General features: G+C 49.6%; 1 protein-coding gene across 1 annotated transcript; it reads right to left on the bottom strand.

The window, feature by feature from the left end:
• Positions 1–7625: 7625 nt before the first annotated feature.
• On the bottom strand, positions 7626–11311 carry LOC125555563 (putative glycosyltransferase At5g03795). Its single transcript, XM_048718471.2, has 4 exons — positions 10698–11311; positions 9184–9410; positions 8711–9059; positions 7626–8591 (listed from the first exon to the last, which is right to left on the bottom strand). Exons 1-4 carry the CDS (start codon positions 11082–11084, stop codon positions 7920–7922), a joined length of 1635 nt encoding a protein of 544 aa, XP_048574428.2. The 5' UTR covers positions 11085–11311; the 3' UTR covers positions 7626–7919.
• Positions 11312–11573: the final 262 nt, after the last annotated feature.

The following is an 11573-nucleotide window of genomic DNA, read 5'->3' as shown; positions in this document are numbered from 1 at the left end:
ATGACTAGACTCAACTTCGGCCAAGGAGTGTGGAAGGGGGATTCCTACAGGCAGTCGGCTCTGATACCAACTTGTGACGCCCCCGATTTGACCGTACACTAATCATGCACGCAAATGTGTATGATCAAGATCAAGGACTCACGGGAAGATATCACAACACAACTCTACAATTAAAATAAGTCATACAAGCATCATATTACAAGCCAGGGGCCTCGAGGGCTCGAATACAAGAGCTCGATCATAGACGAGTCAGCGGAAGCAACAATATCTGAGTACAGACATAAGTTAAACAAGTTTGCCTTAAGAAGGCTAGCACAAACTGGGATACAGATCGAAAGAGGCGCAGACCTCCTGCCTGGGATCCTCCTAACTACTCCTGGTCATCGTCAGTGGGCATCACGTAGTAGTAGGCACCTCCGGTGTAGTAGGGGTCGTCGTCGACGGTGGCGTCTGGCTCCTGGGCTCCAACATCTGGTTGCGTCAACCAGGTAGAAGGGATAGGGGGAAAAGAGGGAGAAAGCAACCGTGAGTACTCATCCAAAGTACTCGCAAGCAAGGAACTATACTACATATGTATGCATTGGTATCAAATGGAATAAGGGTATCATATGTGGACTGAACTGCAGAAAGCCGGCATAAGGGGGGGATAGCTAGTCCTTTCGAAGACTACGCTTCTGGCAGCCTCCGTCTTGCAGCATGTAGAAGAGAGTAGACTGAAGACCTCCAAGTAGCATCGTATAGCATAATCCTAACCGATGATCCTCCCCTCGTCGCCTGTGAGAGAGCGACCACCGGTTGTATCTGGCACTTGGAAGGGTGTGTTTTATTAAGTATCCGGTTCTAGTTGTCATAAGGTCAAGGTACAACTCCAAATCGTCCTGTTACCGAAGATCACGGCTATTCGAATAGATTAACTTCCCTGCAGGGGTGCACCACATACCCCAACACGCTCGATCCCATTTGGCCGGACACACTTTCCTGGGTCATGCCCGGCCTCGGAAGATCAACACGTCGCAGCCCCACCTAGACCAACAGAGAGGTCAGCACGCCGGTCTAAACCTAAGCGCCCAGGGGTCTGGGCCCATCGCCCTTAGCACACCTGCACGTTGCGAACGCGGCCGAAAGCAGACCTAGCCTAGTGGCCTTCCAGTCCAATCTGGCGCGCGCCACTCAGTCGCTGACGTCACGAAGGCTTCGGCTGATACCAGTCGGGATACCCATAACTACTCCCGCGTAGATGGTTAGTGCGTATAGACCAAATGGCCAGACTCAGATCAAATACCCAGATCTCGTTAAGCGTGTTAAGTATCCGCAAACGCCGACCAGGCCCAGGCCCACCTCTCTCCTAGGTGGTCGGAACCTGCCCTGTCGCTCCGCCTCAAAGATCCACACAGAGGGCCGTTGGGACAAAGGTCCTTTCAGCCCCCAATCTGTGAATCACTCGCGGGTGCTCCACAAGCCGACCCGTCTTTAGTCACCACATGTATCATGTATAAAGCATATAGTATATACCCGTGATCAACTCCCGAGTGATCACGGCCCGATAGTATAGCATGGCAGACGGACAAGGATGTAGGGTCACTGATGAAAATACTAGCATCCTATACTAAGCATTAGGATTGCAGGTAAAGGTAACAACAGTAGTAGCAAGGACAGGCTATGCATCAGTATAGGATTAACGGGAAGCAGTAACATGCTACACTACTCTAATGCAAGCAGTATAGAGAAGAGTAGGCGATATCTGGTGATCAAAGGAGGGGCTTGCCTGGTTGCTCTGGCAAGAGAGAGGGATCGTCAACTCCGTAGTCGTACTGGGTAGCAGCGGCGTCGGTCTCGGTGTCTAGCGAGAGAAGAGGGGGAAGAAACAATAAATATTTAAGCAAGCAGGTGCATAGCGATGCATGACATGACAAGTATCGGTGCTAGGGGTGCCCTATCGCGGTATGAGGTGATACCGGTGAAGGGGGGAAACATCCGGGAAAGTATTCCCGGTGTTTCGCATTTTCGGACAGATGAACCGGAGGGGGAAATTTGTGTGTTCGTTATGCTAGGGATGTGTGGCGGACAAACGGGCTACGTATCCGGGTTCGTCTCGTCGTTCTGAGCAACTTTCATGTACAAAGTTTTTTCATCCGAGCTACGGTTTATTTTATATTAATTTTAAAAGATTAAAATCATTTTTAGTATTTAGTTAATTATTTTAATTAAACATTATCCAGAACAGTGCACGCTGACGTCAGCATGACATCGGCATGACGTCAGCAGCCAACAGACGCGTTGACTGGTCAACTGACGTGTGGGTCCCGTTCGTCATACTCTGTTTTAATTAACTAAAAAATTAGGTTAATTAGTGATTAGGTTAATCTAATTATAATTAATTAACTTAATTAATTCCTTAATTAAATTAATTAATTAGTTACTTTTATTTTTATTATTATTTTATTTATTTATTTTTCCCCTTTTTTTATTAAACGTTCTGGGGCTCAGCCGCACTTGTCATAGGGCCAGTGGGGGCCTTAGCGGCCGTGCGGTCACGGGCGCATGCGCCTGGGCATGGCCGAACCCGACAGAGCGCTGCGGGGCGCCGGGGGCCACGGCGCTGGTCAGGCGGCCGGAGCGGCGGGCGCTGGGGCGAGAGGCGGCGCGGGGTCACATCGACGGTGGTCAGCGAGGAAAGCGGCAGGGTGGAGCTGGCGGGGAGAGGGGGGGCCAGCAGCGGCAAGCAGCAGCCATGGCAGCAGGCGGTGGTGCGCGCCAGCGAGTGTGGGGGCGAGGCAAGGCGGAGGGCCACGGGTGCAGGGCAAGGCGCGCGCGAGGCGTGGCCATGGGTGCGACACGGCAGCAGAGCTAGCGGGCAGCGGCGCGGCCGCGGGCGCGCGGCTGTGCGTGCGGGCGAGCGCGGGGAGGGGAAGCGGTGAGGCGCGCGGCCCAGGCGCGGCGCGGGGAAGGTGGCCGCGGCCTCGGGTTGGCAGCGGGGCGCTGGATGCGCGAGCGGCGGGAACGGGGAGAGAGGGAGAGGCCGGGGCCTCACCGTACGGTGTAGGGGAGTGGCAGCGGCTCGAGGAGGCGGAAGTCGAGGACGTCGCGGCGGAGGGGAAGCAGGCCGGCGGGGTGGCGTCTTGGTGTGGGGCGGGGTCGGCGAGCTCCGAGGCGCCCGCGTGCGGTCGTCTCGGCGAGCGAGGGTGACGGGGTCGGAGACGGGTGGCGCCGGCTTCAGGTGGGGGGGGAGGGTCGCGCGAGGAGAGGGGGGGCGAGAAGGCAACGGCGACGGAGATCCGGGGCGGTGGCGTCGCGAGGTGGGGGGAGCGGGCTCGTCCCCGATCCAGATCGGATCGGGAAGGGGAGAAGAGGGAGTGGCGGCGTGGGGGGGGATTAGGGTTAGTGGGGGGTTGGGGTGGCCTAATAGGCCTGGGGAGGTGCGGGGTGGGCCGGCTGGGCCGGCGTGGTCGGCTGAGCCGACTGGGCCAAGGGGCCCAGTGGGGGGGGGGGGGCTTGTGGCCTGCTGGGCCGAAGCCCAGGGGGCAGGGGGGTTCTCCTTTTCTTTTTTTTTGTCTTGTTTTTATATTTCTTTTCTGTTTTAGCTAATTGTTTGGACACCAAATAAGTTTTGTAAAATATGAGAGTTGGCCCGCAATTCACAACACAATATATCCTACCACCAAAAACTAGTTTGGGGTAATTATCATTTCATATATTTTTTTTTAATAAAAAGGTTAGTAAATAATGTTTTCAGCCACTGTTTGAGGTTGTTTAAGTCACTTATCAAATTTCAATAATGTTGTTTACAATTTTATCATAGCCCCTGATTTATCTACTATTTATTGAACATTTTAGTTTTATTATTTGAAAAACTTTTATTGTTTGCTTGATTTTGATTTTGAATTTGAATCGGTTTCGAACTAACGCGAGATTACTAACAGTAATCAAAGTGACGTGGCATCGTTAACGTGGGATTACTGTAGCCTAATTATCCGGGCGTCACAACCTTGGTATCCCGATTCACCATCGTAGGCTAACAAACAGAGAATGGAAGTGCATCGAGGATCGATTTGAGAAAAAACTGAGTTGTTGGAAGGGTAAGCTCATGTCATACGGAGGCCGGTTGATATTGATTAATTCGGTGCTCACGAGTATGCCTATGTTTCTCTTATCGTTCTTTGAGGTCCCAGTTGGTGTTACGAAACGACTGGACTTCTATCGGTCGCGCTTCTTTTGGCAGGGTGATGAACTTAAAAGAAAATACCGGCTTGCTAAATGGGACATCATCTGTAGACCGAAAGACCAAGGGGGTCTCGGTATTGAAAATCTTGAAGCCAAGAACAGATGTCTTCTTAGTAAGTGGTTGTGGAAGCTGTCCTCCGGGACTGAGGCCATGTGGGCGCAGATCCTCCGCAACAAGTACCTCCAAACCAAAACATTGTCCCAGGTCGCAGTCAGGCCGACTGACTCGCCTTTCTGGAAGGGACTAATGAAAGTCAAACAATCTATATTCAATAGGACGAGATTTGTTATTGGAAACGGTACAAGTACTCGTTTCTGGGAGGATACTTGGCTTGGTGAATCACCTTTAGCCATTCAATATCCGTCTCTATATCGGATTGCTCAACGACGTGAGGTGTTTGTGGCAACAGTATTCCAATCTATCCCCCTTAATATTCAGTTTCGACGGTCGCTAGCGGGTAATCGTTGGGAAGAATGGCTTCATCTAGTTAGGAGACTGATGGAGGTTCAACTTTCTCACCGACCCGATATATTGCGTTGGAAGTTGACTAGTTCTGGAGTATTTACAGTTAAATCAGTGTATATTGATGTTATTAATTCGACTGCTATTCCAACTTCCAAGTTTGTTTGGGCTGTCAAGGTGCCTTTAAAAATAAAAGTGTTTATGTGGTTTGTCCATAAACAAGTTATTTTAACAAAGGACAACTTGATTAAATGCAATTGGACAGGACCTACTAGGTGTAGTTTCTGTGATCGGGATGAGACGATTAAGCATTTATTCTTTGATTGCCCGCTGGCTAGAGTTCTTTGGCGGACGATCCATATTGCTTTTAATCTTACTCCACCGACTTCTGTCAATACTTTATTTGGGACATGGCTTAATGGGGTTGGGCCTGTTCTCGCAAGACATATTCGGGTTGGAGTTTGCGCTTTGTTATGGACTATCTGGAATTGCAGAAATGATTTGGTTTTTAACAGAACATCACGGATTCATTTCTTGCAGGTTATTTTCCGAGCTACGGCACTGATCCGTTCGTGGTCGCTACTCACTCCGATGGAGGCCAGGGAGCATTTGGTTACTGGATCTATCCGTTGGGAGATGGTCGCTTGGGATATCTTCAACCGGTTTGGATGGCGGTCATGTAATAGGATAGGCAATTAGTTTCCCTATCTATTGTTAGCCAGCCGGTTGTGGCTTCTTTTTTGGGCTAGTTTGTATATCTAGCCGTCTGTAGCTCTGTGTGAGCTGCATTTCTCTTTTTCCTTTTTGTTTAGCTGGAGACTGTGGAACCTTGTTGGCACTTTTGCCTTTTTTTGGTTAATAAGATGGCCGTATGCATCGTTCTGATGCAGAGGCCGGGGAGACCCCCTTTTCGAAAAGAAAAAAATCTATGATGTATGTACATATTGACACTAATACTTCTTATTTATTCTTCGTTTCAAGAATATGCAGGAGATCTGCATATCACTTCTTACCAATTTCTTACTTATTCCATAACCCGGAATTTGCAGCCGTCATGATAAATATAATCAACTCAAGTGTGCGATTAAGTGATCTCCCACGCTCTGAGACTAGAAATCCTACACTAACCTGTAGAAAGGGGATAAAAAACTATCAATCCTGTGTTGTTGCTAGATCAATTCAACAAATTTTGGTAACCAATTCATCAGTGAAAGATTCTAGCAAAAGAACGCCTGTGATTTTCCTAATCAATTCAACAAATTTTCTTGCCTGTTCTACACATTTCCAAATGTCCAAGGCAAAATGGAGCTACAAAGATATTGTTAACTTGTTGAGATCTGTGATCCAAGTTGCTTTGCAATACTCCACTGAAGATTCAGCAGACTACCTTCAGAAACCCGGCAACCTCGACCAAATTGACAGTGCATAAACATAGATGGATTTACCACGGTGTAACAGAACCCCCGTGCACAGGTTCATCATCCGTCCGCCTCGACCTCTTCTTCGGCTTCGCCGGTCCAGTCGACGGCCCCAGCACGCACGGGATCATCCGCCTGATTCGAAGCTATTCGCGAGAGACGGCGTGGCACGGCCGCGGTTCGCGCGACGGAGCCGGCGCACCGCTCGCCCGCCAGCCGCGTCGGACACTGGGGAGTCGCCCGAAACTCACCGGCACCGGCGTCTCCAAGGAGCAGGAGCCGCAGCAGCTCATTCTTCGGGGTTCAAGACGTGTGCCTCACGCAGCTGCGGCCTTGGTTACCGCCGTCCCTAAACGACGGCTGACGCAGCGGCGGCCGCCGCCGGTCGGAAGCTCCACGGCAGGACGGCGATGTGGGCGAGAGCGATCCCTCAAAGATAATTTTGACTTGCCGCTAAAGATGTTCCGAAAGCGTAACTTTAAATTACCGCTTTTCCTCAGTTTCTTTTCTCTGCGAAAATTTCGATAAAACACTTCACAGAAGAGACGGGTCGACTTTATATACTCCTGTTTTTTTATTTAAAAGTAATCTGTATTAAAACCAGGCCAGCATGGTCCAAATACAAAAGAATAACCGGGCCTGAATCTAACCATACTGCAGTTTTAGGTTGAGTTCGCCTATAAAACTAGATAATGCCCCGCACATTACGGCGGGACTTGATGCAATATATTTCAATGAGATTTGGTTGTATAAAGATCAATAATTGGATTAATAATATATATCATTCATCAAATTATATAATAGATATAGATTATCAGCAAAAACGCAAATTGAAAAGAAAAATATGCAGACAAATAATAAAAACAATAGGGATAACAGAAAATATAATAGTTTGAAAGTCTGACATAAATAGAAATATTTTACATGATAATATACAGAGAGAAAATCAGAGGAAGGTAGTGATAAAATAAGAAGCTCATCGCCTATACAAATAAACTAAAGGGAATTTGAGTATATGTAAACTAAATGCTTGGTCTATTATATTATGTCTTAAAAAAAATCATAGATACATGCAGAAGATTTAATTACTACCTCTGTTTATATTTTACCAATGGTTTAGGCACATAGGATTTGAACTGAGATCTGCCAAAAATGATATATCCCATTGCAATGACAATTACGCCGAGACATGCAAAAAAAGAATCAATTCAATCCATAAGTGTAAATTCTATGAAAAGTGGAAGAGCATAATTTTCTTAGTATCATAGGTACTATCATGCTAGCTAAAAGTGCACGAACATCTACTAAATTACGCTCTATCAATATATCAATGTACTCTTCTTTCCAATATCAAAACTTTTAAAATAAGGCCAGATAGTAAAGTCCTCGCAACAAAATCTTGTCTGCTAAAGCGGGAAGAAAGCCTTAACTGTATCATCTTCCCACTGACAAATAGTAGGATTGAACAGTATCCACAGTTTGGTAAACTGACAAAGGCAGGATGGGTGACACAAGACCAAGAATTTCATCAGCAACCCATTTTATCCTGACAAGTTTGAACTGATTTTTACATTCCCAACACCCCACCTCACTCCAAGTTCTAACAAATCTTTACCATGCAAAACCAGTTGACTGTGGTTGTTAGACACTCCCCAACACCCAAACCAAAAACAAATATTTACCATGCAAAACTAGGCAGGTAGACATGTGTCAAATCATAACTGGACAAGAAATTTGGCCTAGACCCAAACCAAAACCAGTTGAAAACTGGTTGTTGGACGCTCCCTAAATAAAAAAGAAGAAAACCCAAGACTATTTCAGGAGTCTTGTGCATGGAGCCTGACGTTGAGCCTCCTGAGCCATATGGAGTGGAGGATCATGTGGAAGACGTCGAACCGGCGCGGCGGGCCGTTGACCATGAAGTGCCGGCGCACGGTCCTCACCCGGCGCTGCATCCGTATGTACTGCCGCGGCGACACGGCGGCGAGGATGGTCTTGAGGTTGGGTATGTCCGCCACGGCGACCCGCACGGAGAAGGCGGGCCAGTTGAGCACGTCGCTGAAGGGCAGCACGTAGTCGTCGCCGATGACGACCGGCACGCACTCGAGGTAGATGGCCTCCACCACCCTGGGGCTGGCCACCTCGTAGCCGCTGGGGCACAGGCAGAACTTGCTCCGCCGCATCACGTTGATGTACGACACGCCGCGGGGCAGGTACTCGCTCACCTGCACGTCGGCGTCCTTGCCCTTCCAGTGCTGCAGGAGCAGTGGCCGAACGGGGCCATGGTCGCCGCCGGCGAAGAAGGCCAGGATGGGGCGGTGCGACGCTGATGGCCCGCCGACCTGATCAGCTATGATGTCGGTCCGGAGGTTGATCTCCGGCAGCGACACGTCCTTGGATGGGTTGAAGCCCTCGGAGGTGTTGGCGTTGCACAGCACGCGGATGGAGTTGGAGAAGAGATGGCCGTCCGCCGACGACACATATGGCCCCTGATACACAATCATACATACGTGCATGGTACGGTTAGCACACCTGAGCTACAGTGAGTGAAGTTGCATGTCTTCGACAAACTCCTGAAATGCTACAGTGAGTGAGGTTGCATGCTTACCCAGTCGTGGCAGGAGAGCATGAAATGGTCGGCGCCGAGGCTCCTGTTCCAGTACGGGTACTTGGTGGACAGAACGTCGATGTAGTCCGAGAGAGTCCGGCGCAGCGGCTCCATGTCATGCGAGTTGGGCTCATAGATCATCTTCACCATCTTGACGACACTGAAGGGAAGGAAGAAGACATGGGCAAGCTCGGGGTCCCTCGTGCGCATCCGGTTCTCCATCTCCATGGCAAATATGAATCTGCCCTCCGATGAGTATATGCTGCGGCACGGACCGTCGTGGAACACCGGTGGCTCGCCTTCTTCGTACACGTACACCTTGAACAGCTTTTCCATCTCCAAGTAGCTCCTACGTGCCAAAATGAGCAAACAGCGCCCATGTCAGATGTGTCTTTCCAATACTACTCCTTAGCCATTTCATACTGTGTAATGACTAATGGTAGAGTGTGTAGACGCAAAAGGAATTTGTGTACCTGTGAAATGCGTAGGCATTCCTGTACACCGGTCCAACCGGCACATAATCCATGTCGGTTAGTGGAGGACGCTTGTCCTTGTTTCTGATAGCTTCCCTTATCACTAAACGAGCTTTTGCGAGACCGAGTTCTACCCTTTCCAGTTTTGCATCCACCCTCCCCTGCATTAATGGCACCCTTACTTCAACCGTGCCGTTGGGGCTAGCGGCATCGTCAAATCCACTTTCCTGCAACACAATATATATAGATGTAAGTAACTCGAGAGACCTAGTCCAAGTCATTTTGCAACATCAGTAGGTTACAACAACAACAATAACAAAGCCTTTCAAGCCCAGTTGATCCGAAACATTACTATAGAGAAACTTTACTTTCTAAAGATTGTAAACCCATTGACAGCTCTAAATCACGCACAAACAAAAACAGGGGTCTCAATTAGAAGTTTCCACTTTCGGGTGCAATGCTCACTGCATAAGTAACACAGATCATCCTTGCAACAGCCAGATCAACAACGTTGCGAAGGAATCAATTCGGCATGCCATTTGAGTTGTTTATTTCAAGCTTGTGCAAAAATAGCGTGAGGGCAAGTTCTAGCCGACTTGGATCAAACCGTCGAAACCCCTAGCCTAGTTGTGTGGTCCTCTCGCAAATCTGGAAGTGTTTCCATAACTATGTGCCTTCAAGCCAAGCCCATGCATGGAAGGGACGAAAATGTCTTTCTTCACTCACAAAGGAAAGAAAGCGGAATGCATCTTTCTCTCTCTCTTAGAAAAAAAAGGAAAGAAAGCGGAATGCATCTTTCTTCTTGAGTGTATATGCATCTAAATCATGAACTAAACTATCCATGGGACTTTTATACGCTGCAGTTCATTTCTCATAGGAATAGAAAACAATTATTGCGCTCCAAACGGGAGTAAGAAACAAAGCGATATAAAGACAGTATGTGCAGATTTCCAATGTCAAGTTTTTTTAAAACCAATTTCCAACATCAAGTCGGCAACGCCCCCATATGAACAAAATCTGAACTATTTCTATCTACGCAGCGCTAGGCGCCGGCCGACCGGTTCAAGCTCCAGATCGGCCGCGCGATTAGGTCAGCTCCAGCCGTGCGACAGCGGTGGCCGTGGATGCGCCGTGGATTGTGAGGAAGATGGGGTAAGGTGAGAGAAAGCGATAGGTTAAACGCCCTGGTCAACGACGGCGGATAAGCAAAGGGAACGGTGCCACGCGAGGGGGCACGTGGCGAGAGAGCAGCACCGCACCCGAGGGCGCGAGATCGGCCGCCCGGAATTAACTGGTTTCAACAGTGTACTGCTGTAACCCATACGTATGTCAGTAGCAAACCACGACAAGAAAACGTTGCGTCGCGCGCATGCATGGCTTCCACGCACCCAATCGGCACGGAAACCCAGAAACCAGTTCCGGTTCACACACACGGCAGCAGCAGAGGTAACTTGAAACGAGGAAGGTGAGAAATAATTTTACATTAAAGTTTACTCGAGAAAAGAAATCCGTACCGGAGCCGGCGCCGGCGCCGGCGCGACGGAGACGTGAGGCGGTGGGTCGCCGACGCTGACGACGGAAGCCACGGCCGGGTGGCCGCCGGCAGCGTCTTGCTGCCGGAAGAGCACCGCCTTGACGCTGCTGTTCTTGCCGCCGGCAGCAGCGTAGCTGGAGGTCGCGAAGAGAGGGGCGGCGCCCCCATTGCTGCCACCCCTCGCGGTTGGCCTCAAGGAGGAGAGAAAGGAAGACGAGGAAGAGAGGAACCAGGACGAAGCTCCGGTCCTGGGATCCAAGGCGACCACCAGGAAGGTCACGAGCGCGAGGCAGGCGGCCACGGCACACGCCACCTTGCCTCCGTGGCCATGCAGGCACGGCGAGGAGGAGGGGGGAGAAGCTCTCATGGCCGGCGGCTACCTCCGGCTCCGAGTGAAGGCAAGGATGCGGCCGGCGAGCATGACAAGCAAGCTACCTCTCCTCCGGATCGCGGCCGCACCAAGCTACTGGCTCAGGGTGGCGTATTCGAGAGATGGAACTGGATGCTAGGCGCCTAGGCTCTGCTGATGCTCGCCATCGAGGAGAAGAAAAGGATGAGAGTTTGCCTTCTTCGCTCGCAAAGGAAAGGAGCAAATAAAAGCATAGCATCGGAACTATAACACGGCCGGCCCCACAGGATTTACCGAAAACACATGGCTTATCACCGTGCTCCCACAGGATTTTTGACCCAGATCCCTTCACTTGCCCCATTTTGCATTTAGGTCCTTGTATGTGGGACTTAAACTGCGGCCCTTAAACAGTTTACAACTTTCACTAAAACATGTTTTAAACTAAAACTTCCTATAGCAACAAGAAATAAACAAAAAAAAATGCACAATGCAACACCGAAGATGGAC

This window comes from Triticum urartu, chromosome 5A (genome assembly GCF_056163025.1).
Source record: "Triticum urartu cultivar PI428250 chromosome 5A, HENAU_Tu73, whole genome shotgun sequence".
In the NCBI taxonomy this organism is placed as follows: Eukaryota; Viridiplantae; Streptophyta; class Magnoliopsida; order Poales; family Poaceae; genus Triticum; species Triticum urartu.
Note: the sequence above shows the minus strand (reverse complement) of the source record. Positions and strands in the feature narration are given on the sequence as shown.